Source organism: Vanessa atalanta, chromosome Z (assembly GCF_905147765.1).
Source record: "Vanessa atalanta chromosome Z, ilVanAtal1.2, whole genome shotgun sequence".
Taxonomy (NCBI): domain Eukaryota; kingdom Metazoa; phylum Arthropoda; class Insecta; order Lepidoptera; family Nymphalidae; genus Vanessa; species Vanessa atalanta.
The window spans coordinates 127,311-139,636 of NC_061902.1; the positions used below are offsets into that span (position 1 = coordinate 127,311).

Consider the following 12,326-nt stretch of genomic DNA (forward strand, 5'->3'; position numbering starts at 1 on the left):
CGTTGTGTATAATTCCTGGTATTTATAGACAGCGTAAAGTGAACGTTGATGGCATCCGAAAAGAAAATGCGACTACTCGCTTGATGTAAAAAGCTACATTATTGTTTTAAAGCATTGTAGAATATTCGGGAAACGATAATAATTGCCCAGGCTAGTATTTAGGGAGACAACGTATTTCTTTGATATTTTAGTCCTGAATATATTATAACGCCCCACAGCGGCGCGATGTGGTTCGGGAAATGCTAATGGCATTTTGGAATACTTGTATAACTAATTAAATACAGACCGTATTTTAATGACATTGTTAATTAGTTTAGTAGTGCTATGAGCTAACTATAATCGAACGCTCTTTTAGATCGCACCCGTATATTACGATACCTGTGTTGTTTCTAAATCATAAATGTTTGAATAATGTGTCATTGTATGTGTAACTATTAAAAAATTTCAATGTTACTATTTACAATAAACTAGAGTTGAGACGGCATTCCATAAATTAGATACAAATATCTAGGATACATAATAATAATAGAATCTTCACTCGCAGGCTTGTCATTTCTGTGCTCCTTAATTGTTATAAAACTCTGATCGTGACATTCTTAGGGTTCGCGATGTTATACTCTTTGACGGCACTAATACAAAATTATAAATTTTTACTACCTACGATAATTATTAGGTGCTAATAAAATGGGGGAGCGAAGCGCCACGCAGTGAAAGTTTAACACCGACAGTGTTTTCAGTAAAATGAAAATAAATTTAAAACTAAATTATTTTCCTTTATCATTGTTTCAATTGGTAATGTTTAAGGTAATTCTAGCATTCTGGTTAAAATTTTACTTTCGTTGCTCCACTAGGAACTTGAACTTGAATAACAGCACGATTCGTATATTAATGCCTTTTTGAATGATTAATAAATTATATTTTTATTTTAATATCACTACATAGATTGAAAACCTAGTATATATTGTGACTCGCGTAGTTTATTTCCTTTATAAAATAAAAAATATATACACAAAAAGTCATAAGCTTATTCTTATTATTTCCTCGAAGCTCGAACAATTATTTCTTATGAAAGATTTTGAACTTACCTTCGTGCAACGTAATCGAATACTCACGTATCACTTGGGTGGTAGTTGTCTTGCTTTGTACTATTGCACACATTTCGGTACTTCAATTCAACGACATACCGAGTGTATGTTTTACTTATATAATATTGTGTATTCGTGTCAGGTGTCTGTTAATGTCTTTGCCTATTTCAATACCTCTATACCTATTTTAAATCGTCTAAATTATTATTAGGACAAATTTAAAACTCCCACCAGACTATCTCCCACTCAAAATTAGTTAAAATGTATCTATGGTGAAATTCTAACAAACCTGTATTAGAGTAAAGTTAATTGACTGTTTAGTTACAACAGTAGCAAAGAACAATCTATGATATATTAAAACTAAATTTTCAATGCCATGAATAGAATAGAGGTTTAGATAGAGGTGTGCCAGTCGATGAGATAAAGCAACTGTAGGTAGCTACCTCGCCGTCCATCAATGTCGCAATTACTATTTCGGTAACTTCAAATCTGTGCCTTCAAATATGATGATGGACATTCAACATTTTGATGGACAACATCGGTACTAAACGTAAGTGTCAGTGCGTTGTGTGGATAACATAAATAAATATTCGTGAATCGTATTTAACTCTTTGTATGAGAAGAAGTTTAAAGTTATCGTACCATATCGGGATGTTTTTATGCCGTGTTTGTTTGTGTGTATAATAATGCGAAATGATTAATTTATAGCGTTTATTAAACAGTTTTCACATAAAGGTAACATACAATTTTTTTTTTATAAATATATTAAATATGGATAGGTAGGCACTTAAATATTTAGTGATAAATTCTGTCACGCCTAATAATTTAATACAATTAGGTGAAACATACAACACAATTTAATTTTAACAATATCGTGCACTTAAATCAAACTAAGTTAAAGATCACTGTAACGTTAAACTATAAAAAATCTCATTCAATTCGGATTTGTACTTGCAGAAAACATTAATAAGGTCACCAACATCGGCAGTGTTTGTCAAAACATAGAAACTGGCAAGGCAAGTAACGCGTGCGAACTTAGGAGAGTGCTCGACGTCGCAGGCGCGATTGACATTTCTATGAATGTTTCTTTGTCACGTAGAGTTGACAGCGGAAAAAATTATAGATCAGATACTTTAGCGAAAGCAGTTGAAGTACTGCAGTAATCACCACGGCAAATGTTGCGTTCACGAGAACGAACCACCCCGAGCCCGCGTGCACCTACCGGCGCGGGCTCGCAACTTCACGGTAAATACAAAGACGTAAACGTAGGACGTAGTATGACGTGACACTGACAAGTTAGTCTCAACTGTTAGGTGACATTAGAATACGGCAAAACAAACCGCAGCGTGCGTGCAACTTGTTAGATTGACGGGTCCTACAGCGGTAAGTTGAAATAACGTTACAAATATGATACATGCTTGAGGATAAAGCTAAAACGAGGACTTGAGTACGTATCGCACGAGGCGATATGCCGTACGAATGGGCACACGGGTGTGACATTCGCCCGTGTGCCTGATTCGACTGAATCAATTCGCGTGTCGTACCACAATTTGATATTAATCAAGTCCAAGTTTCATTTACAAATGAAATTTGTTTTCCTAAATTAAATGATGTGCTTGATGAAATGATAGAAATTGAGATCGTTACTTAAGTTTTACAGGTCGGATCTCAATAAAACACAAAAAGCATAAAATATTTTTTAATGTTAATAAGGCCAAATAAATAGTAAAGTCGAGTAAAGTAGCATAGGCTAACATTACGGAGAGTATTGGGTGAAAAATACATTGACGTTTCGCCAAAAGACGCGTCTTGTGTATCACGCAATGTGTTCTACTTCACAAATATTTTCGATAACAAATACTTTTAGTAAACATCGTAGCGGTAAAGCAAACAAAACAAGTCGTAGAATATTTCGTGTCGTGTTAATTACATGTTACGTGTGTCCAAATTTACAGAAGCTCTTCGCTCGACGCTCGTAGCCCTTCGTCGCCTGCTGTGGTGTCTTACTATGACTATTTACACAAAAAGCTTAATTGTACAGCAATGTTAGATGCAGTATCGCGCAAATTGTACTACCGAGTTAAGTTTACAGTATTCCACTAGCGAGTTTTGTTAGATGTGCACGCTCAGTGGTCCAATGTGGAGCGCGTGGATCAGTTTTGTCTTTTGTACAACATCGTAATTATGATTTGGACATTTGAGATAAGCTAGATGCTGCATGCCAATAGGTCTATGCGTCATAATATCACGACTTGAGTTTACGCGAGGTTGCTAGGAAGCGGGCGGGATCGTTACTGCGGGAACCGCTACGATTGTGTGATGCCGTCTAACGTGTTCGTTTATTTTCGCTTGTCAACTGAGTAGTTAAGTAGTAGTTTTCACCCGATCTCATTGAGGTATAGAGATGAAACAAAGAAACACTACATTAATGGATTAAGAGTGCGCGACGCGAGCTCGCTGCCTGTATCTATGTCTTACTTTTGACGACTAGCTTAGCCGAGGTCTCGACCTGGCCCGCGGCTGTTGTAGCACGGCAAGTGAATGTGCCGGTGTCCTCTTCATATGTGTTGCCAATCAACAACACAGCGTTATTGCCCTCGTGTATCATCTGCAAATATATCAAATTCTCAGAATTTCTTTGATCTCTTTTTTTTATTAATAAACTTGCTTTCAATAACAACATATTTATTTCCATTATTAGAATATTCTAGCCTCGGTGACCCAATGGACAGAACACGTGGGTAACTTAAACAGCACGGATATTTATTGGAATAAGATCTGTACCAAGAAGTGTTACTACGTGGAGGTGATAAGAAATGGGATTTACAAGATTTTACTTTTCATATTTCGTTTACGAATACAACCAAACAATAAACGAAATATTACTTATAGTTACTACGTAATAATTATAAATATTAAAAAAAATACAAATGTTTAACTTACTTGAAAATCAGGAGTTTCCGGTATAAGAGCACCTTCTCGTAACCACTGGATGGTTGGCTTTGCTTTGCTAGTGATGTGAGTTTTAAACTGTGCGGGTTGACCCTCGTATACGACAACATCACGTAGAGGTGTAAGCGTCGGTAAGTTTTCCGCCTGGTCTGGTTGCAGAACTTTAAGTTTAGCAGCAACAGTCACACGACCGGCTAAGTTATAAGCTACACATTTGTAGTCACCCTCATCTTCTGGAAAAGCTTCAGAAATACGTAGAGTGTAATCGTCCGCAGTTCTAGACATTTGGAAGTACTTGGATGGCTTAATTAATTTTTCACCTTTATACCATTGCACCGTAGGAACAGGCTTACCGACAATCTTACATCCAAATTCAATAGCTTGTCCTTCAGTGACCACCTTGTCTTTTAGCGGTTCTATTATTTCGGGCGGAGAATTAGCTGATTTTGTTTGGGGCTTTGGTTTATCTTTAGTAGCTGGAGCATTAACTGCGCATTCAGCATCGCATCTTGCTTCGCCTGAGCTATTTATGGCCACGCATTCATATTTACCTGAATCTTGCGTAAAAGCTTCTAAAATAAGAAGAGTATATGTGCCATCTTCCTCCAAGATCTTGTTCCTTATATCTGGTTGAACTTTCTTACCATTTTTCAACCAGTAAACATCGATAGGTTTTGTTCCTGTAACTTTGGTATCAAATCTCACCAATTGACCAGCTGTGACATTGACGTTTTGCGCTGTCAAAGTGAAACTAGGCGGGATAACTCCACCCCTGCCTTGACGTCTACGTTCTTCCACAACTAAATTAGCACTACATTTTGCAGTACCACCTCTATTTTCAGCTACGGCTGCAAATACTGCAGAATCTTCAACAAAAACTTGTCTGATTATAAGAACGGATTTGGTGCTGAATGTATGAATTTGGAAATCTGGTGAATTCTTAATAGGAAAGTTTTCACGATACCACTTTATTTGTGGTAATGGATCTCCATCAAACTCTACCTCAAATCTAGCTTGTTCATGTTCAAAAACACGGCAAGGTTGCATTTTTTTAGTAAATACCGGTGGTGTACAAGGTTTGACAGGGCCCTCAACCACTCTCTCTTGCGTTTGAGCTTTATGTTCTACTTCAGTTGTTTCTGTTGATGTAATTTTTCGAGTAATTTCTGTATCACCAACAACTTCTTTTTGTATTTGTTTTTGTTTTGCGACATGCACTTCCTTGCCGTGAACTGTAGATTCTGATGGTCCAGGTATTCTCGGCTTTTGAACTTTCTTTTGAGTTTGCGTTTCAACAACTTCTTCTGTTATATCCCTGAAATTTAAGATATTTTATTAGAATCATAAAATTATTTTAAAGTTTTTTACGCATCTTTTCATATTAAATGAAACTTAAATACGTACAAATTGTCTTCATATTTCTGTGCCATACTTCTAGCGACTGAAGAGCTTGTTACTTTCTCTCCAGGAATAGAATATTGACGAGAAGACTCTCTCAACCGACTCTCTTTTACAATTTGTTCATTTTCAAGCTCCTGCAATTTATTGTAATACTCCTCACTCTTCTTTTTCTTCACTGTCTGTTGCCATTCTGTTTCAGCATCCTTAACTAGTTTTGGCTTCAACTCAGGTCTGTGGTCAATAACACCCTGACGTTGCATAGTTTGCCTTTCTTCGAATGTTTTTTCTAACTCAGTTTCAGTGCGTTGATATTGAGTTGTTTCATCATACCAAGCTGTATATAAAATTAATGATTCATATTAAAATATTGTTCCTAGCTTTTAGTATTTTAGATCAGTACTACAAAACATACCTTTGCTAATCATCCGATGCTAAGGCGATAGAAGCAGGTGTTTAGCGGCACTCCTTCATGTGGTAAATGGGAATATTTCAAGGAAGCGAGGGATATTTGTGCTTAAGCGGTTGTGTGGTGTGCGTGATTTGTGGAGGTGTATTAGTGCAGCAGAATTATGTAAGCCTTATTCTTCAAACTCATTCATTGTAAGCAGATAAAAGAGCACCTTAAGCTTTAAATACTTGCTGCGAACAGTGTTTTATTGAATAAGTTGATATACTTACGCCTTGGTGCGTTTTTGAGAACACCTCTATAATCATCGTGTCTCGGTATAACTTTTAACTCAGTGGTTGCTAAAGCTTCCCCTACTGAACTTCTAGCAATAACTTCGATTTTGCCTGTATCATATTGCCTGGTTTTTGGTATATCAAGATGGTACATTCCATCATATGTTAACTTGTATCGAGACCCCTGCGGAATTTAAATTTGTAAGCTTTCAAAAACGATACGAATATGAATGTAAATCGATTGTATTTAATAATGATAGTTATTAACAGTCAAAATTATCTGCTCATGTAAAAAACTCTTACATTCACTATAGTATTTCCATTGATGAGCCACATCACGCGTGGTTTTGGATGGCCTGTCACACGACAGCAAAAACGTGCCCACTCTCCTTCCTCGACTGTTACTGGTTCTGGGCGGCTTACGAACACTGGAGCTGAACGAGGTTTAGTTTCTTCCACGGCTTGTTCAGGCCCACTACAATTATATTTATACGTAGTCAAAAAATTTAGAAAAATTAAATATGATTGTTATACAATTTTCATTCTTAATAATACTTACACTTGCCAAGAAGCTTCCATCTCCCGTATTTTTTCAATACTCTTCATATGCTTTGGCAATTGAGAATCATATACAATGCCTGGTTTGCCGGTAGTTTTTATAACTGCTCTGGTTTCATCCATACCATACAAATTAGTAGCTCGACAGAGATATTCACCGCTATCTTCTGGATATACCCAGCCGAAGTTCATGGCAACGTAACCAAAGTCATAAATAGGTGTAAAGCGATTTTCTGAAAATGATTAACCAAATTAAACCAAAATAAAATATAATATGATTATAATCAATTATAGGAAACTGCTATTAAGAATGAGTAAATGACAATTTCCGATTCTGCCCTATCAAATACTGTCGTATACTAGAAATACAAATTAATAAAAAACGTCTCATGAAAACAAGAAACATTAACAATAAATAGTGATTCCGTAAAAGCATCGCATAAAAATACATAAAATTTTCGTTTGTGCTAAGATTGGGACCATAATGCTGATTCTTCACGCAAAATGGGACCTGAAGCATCAGGTATGTACTAAGTTGTATATTTACCTTTAAAGCGTAAACCCTCCGGAATTGCAGTGAAACATGCACGGAATTACAATATATTTACATTACATTTTATACATATCATTATACAAATATCGAATCCAATGCTATTTCAAAAATAACCTCATTGTTGTGTTTAGATTTACAAATTATAAAAAAATTCACCTTCTTAGGGCTACAATGAATACTATGCATACCAGTTTTTTAACTTTTCAGACGAGAATAAGTTCTAGGGTAGAGTTTCGACCATTGTCCTTTATTATAAAACTACTAAGGTGAAAAAGTAAGCTTTCAATGGTCATTTAAAAAAGTATATATATTCATTAATAAACGTATACTTACTGTGTAACAGAGGTTTGCCATTGAAGAACCATTCAACTTTCATGTTAGGATCTCCAACGGGCGCTAGTTGACATTCAAATTTGGTCGATTCCATTTCAATCAAGGTAGTTTGACTTTGTATTTGTGTTACAAACCGAGGAGGTTGTTTCTTATCGATGTCAAAAAGATCGTCTTCGGTTAAGAATACTTCGGAAGTATATTTTTTAATAGTTGCCTCCATTTGAGTTAATGCTTCCGATTTCTTCATGCCTTTCGGTACTTGGTTTTGTAAAATTATGTCTGGCAGTTCTATTTAAAAAAAAGTGAATATGAATAACAATTACAAAATACCAAAATAACTGCTTGTATATATAAATACTTACGTTTGCAAGATACAGTCGCTTTGGTAAAATCTTCTCCAAAGTCATTTACAGCACGGCATACATATTCGCCTGAATCTTCAGCATAAACATATAAAATATCAAGAGAAACAAATCCCATATCATACACCGTTCGGAATCTGTGACCTGAAGGTAAAAGTTTACCGTTTCTGTACCACTCGATTCGTAGTTTAGGATCTTGTTTTGGTTCAACGCGGCATTCAAAACGCACAGATTCAGATTCTTCTATAGTGTGCGATTGAATTTGAGTAATGAATTTAGGTGGTGTATTCACTACGGGTTCTTCTTTAGGAGCGTCGCTTACGCGCCCTCTTTCCAATTCTTTGATTTTCTCGCCACTCATACCTTGTGGTAACTGGGATTCTAAGATAATGTCACGCTTAGTACTGCATGTGACTTTAGCAGTTGTCGTTGCTGAACCCCACTTATTGGTAGCACGGCAAGTATATTCACCAGCATCTCTCGTGTATATGTAATCAATGTCCAAAGCAATAAATCCAAAATCGTTTAGCATGTGTACACGAGATCCCGTCGCAAAAGGTCTACCATTATAAAACCAATCAATTCTCATAGTGGGATCACCGACAGGTTCAACTCGGCAATCGAAATGAATAGGCCCTCCTTCGTTTACATCAAGGTTATCCTTAATTTCAACAGTAAATTTAGGAGGATTTGGTTTTTCATCCTCAATTGTAATTTCCTCGCGTTTGTGTAGCGTCTCTTCTAGTTTTTGAATACTTTCAGTGCCAGATTTAAAATGAGAAGGTAACTGAGGCTCTAGGATAATACCTTGTCTACCTTTGACCTGAAGTTTACATGACACTGTTGCTTCACCGTGTCGGTTTGTTGCTTTACAAGTGTAAAGGCCAGCGTCGCGTTGATATACACCACCAATCTCTAATATTACGAAACCGAAATCATTGATTGTCTTTACTCTAGAGCCAGTTAAAAGTGGTTTGCCATTATGGAACCATTCAACTATCATGCTGGAATCATTGACAGGAATCAAACGGCATTCGAAATGAGCTGATGAATTTTCCGATAATATGAGATCAGACGGTGTCGTAGTAAATTCAGGGGGATTACCACTTTCTGTTTCTGGTGTAAGTGAGTCAACAGTACCAGTGTATCCTTCCAGGGCAGCTATCTTGTCGATTGTGCCCTCCATACCTTTTGGTAATTGGGATTCTAAAATAATGTTTCTCTTTCCTTGTACTTTCATTGTAGCTGTTGTCACTGCTTCGCCGTAATTATTATATGCCCTGCATAAGTATTCACCAGAGTCTTCGGGATAAGTTGGAGATATTTCGAGTATTACAAAACCGAAATCGCAGAATGTTCTAAATCTAGACCCAGCCTTCAAAGATTTTCCATTCCAATACCATTCCACCTAAAAAAAAATAAGTTAGTAATATAATTTTGTTTAAAAGACATAATTGGAAAATAAAATAATATAGGTTATCTTTCAGTACATACTTTAAGATTAGGGTCATCAGTCGGCGTTAAACGAGCCTCAAAGTGAGCGTTCTCACCCTCTCTTAGATTCTCAATGTTTGATAAAGGAACTGTAAAAACGGGAGCTTTTCCACGTTTTTCTTCTACTTCAGTATCCTTTCTGCGTATCATAGAATCTTCTAGTGTTTGTAATTTCTGTAAACCACCTTCCATGCCCTTAAAGAATAAAAAAGATATATTAGTAAAATTAGTGCATTATTTCAACCACACAAATATATTTATAAATATTCAATAAATTACCCGCGGGAGTTGCGAGTCCAGAATTAAATTTTCTTTTGATGTGCATTTTAGAATGGCTTTTGTTGAATCTCGACCCAATTTGTTCGTCGCGACACACTCATATTCCCCAGAATTCTCTTCGTAACAATACAGAATGTCTAAAATAACAATTCCAAAGTCATGGAAAGTTCTATATCTGTGCCCATGTGGTAATTTTTTACCGTTATAGAACCATTCAACCTTAAGATCGGGATCGTCCACAGGAGTCAGTCTTGCTTCGAAGTGGGCGCTTTGTCCTTCCACTAATTTTGTTACGTCTTGTATCTGTGTTATAAATTTAGGTGGTTCAGCAGAAGCGAGTGCTTGTACCTGTTGTTGCATGCCTTGCAAGCTTTCTAGCTCCCTGATCTTTGCTAGAGATTCAGGTTGTAAGCTATCTGAATAAACTCCACCCTTTCCATAGCAATTTATAGTTGCTTTAGTAAAATCTTCGCCATATTTGTTATAGGCACGACAAATATATTCTCCGGTGTCATGATTCTGGGTGTACGCAATATCAAGTACTACAAAACCGAAATCAGAAATAGTTTTTATTCTTGTAGAATGACGCAATGGCTGGCCATTATGATACCATTCGATCTTCATGTCCGGATCATCAACTGGAATTACAGTGCACTCAAAGTGTGCTGATTGGCCATCTTTAAGACCTTCGATGCTCTGTATATGTGTAGTAAACTTAGGTTTTTGTCCTTTGCTTTTGTCTACACACTCAAGTTTAACATTTATTTCGGCTTGTCCCCATTTATTTGTAGCACGACAAGAGTATACTCCAGAATCAGAAGTCTTTGTACCCAAAATTTCGAGCACCACCATTCCAAAAGCATATACTGTACGAATCCTATGACTAGCTTCAATTGATTTACCATTATAAAACCATTCGATTACCATACTTTGGTCACCGGTGGGTATTAAAGATGCCTCATAGTGAGCAATCTGACCTTCACTAATATCAGTAATATCTTGGAAGACGGTCACAAATTCAGGTGGTCTTCCTGTATCATCTTCGGGCTTCTGTCCAGGCTCTCTTCGAAGAGATTCTTCGAGATTTTGTATTTTTTCTAATCCCTCTTTACCTTTTGGATGCTGAGTTCTTTCAATAAGGTTTTCTTTACTGGTGCAATAAATTGTAGAAGAGGTAAACGCTTCTCCTTTTTTATTATAAGCTTTACATGTATAAATTCCACTGTCCCTCTCATATACGTCAGTTACATCTAATGTAACAAAACCAAAGTCGCTTGTTAATTTAAACCGAGAGCCTTGCTCTAAAACTTTGCCATTGAAATACCATTCAATCTTTAAATCAGGATCATTCTTGGGTTCGACTTGACCCTCAAGATGAAGAGCTTGTCCTTCAATTAACTGATGTTCAGCAGCCACTGGTACCACCCATTCAGGCTTAGGATATTCTGCATCTGGAACAGATGTCCTTCTTGTTTTGGATAGTCTTGCTTCTTCTGCTTGTTCAACAGCTTCTAAACCAGCTTTGCCTTGTGGATGCTGAGTGTCCAAATAAATATGTTTATCTCCAGTACACCTCAATGAACCAGATGTTGTAGCAGATCCCTTGCTATTAGTAGCTTTACATGTGTAAATACCAGAGTCTTCTTCATAGGTATGCGTAATATCCAATGACACATAGCTAAAATCATGGGTACTCTTATATCTAGTCCCGGACGGCAAAGGTTTGTTGTTGAAGAACCATTCAATCTTTAGCGTCGGGTCTCGAGATGGTTCAACATTGCACTCAAAGTGAATATTGTCACCCTCCTTGCATATGATGTTATTAAGATGAGAAATAAAAACAGGAGTCTCATAAACTGGTTCAGGTGTTTCTGGCTTAGTTGGTTTAGGTTGTTCTAGTGCTCCGATACGGTCTAAAGACTGCGGGTGTAATGATTCACCAAGCAGCCAATGACGGTCTTCAATTTTAATCGAAGCAGTGGAAACCGCTTCACCCATCAAGTTTGTAGCTTTGCATGTATATATACCTGAATCGTCAATTCTTAAAGAGTTAATAGAGAGCGTTACCAAGCCAAAGTCAAAAGTGCTCTTTAATCTTGATCCAGTGGTTAATGATACTCCATTCTTAAACCACTCAATTCTTAAGTTAGGATCCGTCCGTGGTTCAACTTGGGCTTCCAAATAAACATGTTGTCCTTCAACAAGCTTATCATAGCTTTTAAGGTGAGTGGTAAATATCGGAGCTTGTTGAACACCAGTGTCAATAAACATTTCTGGTACTTTATTCATTGCTGCCTCTTTCATCTGAATTTTTTGCCATGATTCAGGTCTCAAAGCTTCATCAATAATTGTTGATTTTGTTTTTACTTTAAGAGAAGTGGAAGACACAGTGCTTCCTGCCTTATTTATTGCTTTACACATATATAATCCTGCATCTTGTGCAACAACTGAATTTATGTCCAAAGTAACAAAACCGAAATCGTGCGTAGTGCGGAATCGTGAACCTGTGAATTGAGTAACAATATCTAATTAAATTTCTCATGTTGTTTTCATTTTTATCTTAATCTTCTCTGTTATATTAATTATATCTATAAAGAAATTAATTTGTCAAACTCAAGCAGTTAAATC

The 12,326-nt window shown here is 36.6% G+C and overlaps 1 protein-coding gene across 1 annotated transcript in view; it reads right to left on the bottom strand.

Annotated features, from left to right (window-relative positions):
* LOC125076215 (titin) overlaps positions 1 to 12,326 on the bottom strand; it is a 100,837-nt gene that overhangs the window by 69,106 nt on the left and 19,405 nt on the right. Inside the window, exons 12-21 of the mRNA XM_047688275.1 lie at positions 9,699 to 12,202; positions 9,420 to 9,614; positions 7,926 to 9,333; positions 7,564 to 7,851; positions 6,679 to 6,910; positions 6,423 to 6,594; positions 6,117 to 6,303; positions 5,442 to 5,772; positions 4,029 to 5,352; positions 3,564 to 3,693 (exon numbers count right to left, since the gene is read on the bottom strand). Of these exons, the coding sequence (XP_047544231.1) occupies positions 3,564 to 3,693; positions 4,029 to 5,352; positions 5,442 to 5,772; positions 6,117 to 6,303; positions 6,423 to 6,594; positions 6,679 to 6,910; positions 7,564 to 7,851; positions 7,926 to 9,333; positions 9,420 to 9,614; positions 9,699 to 12,202 (6,771 nt within the window). The remainder of the gene's footprint in view (positions 1 to 3,563; positions 3,694 to 4,028; positions 5,353 to 5,441; positions 5,773 to 6,116; positions 6,304 to 6,422; positions 6,595 to 6,678; positions 6,911 to 7,563; positions 7,852 to 7,925; positions 9,334 to 9,419; positions 9,615 to 9,698; positions 12,203 to 12,326) is intronic.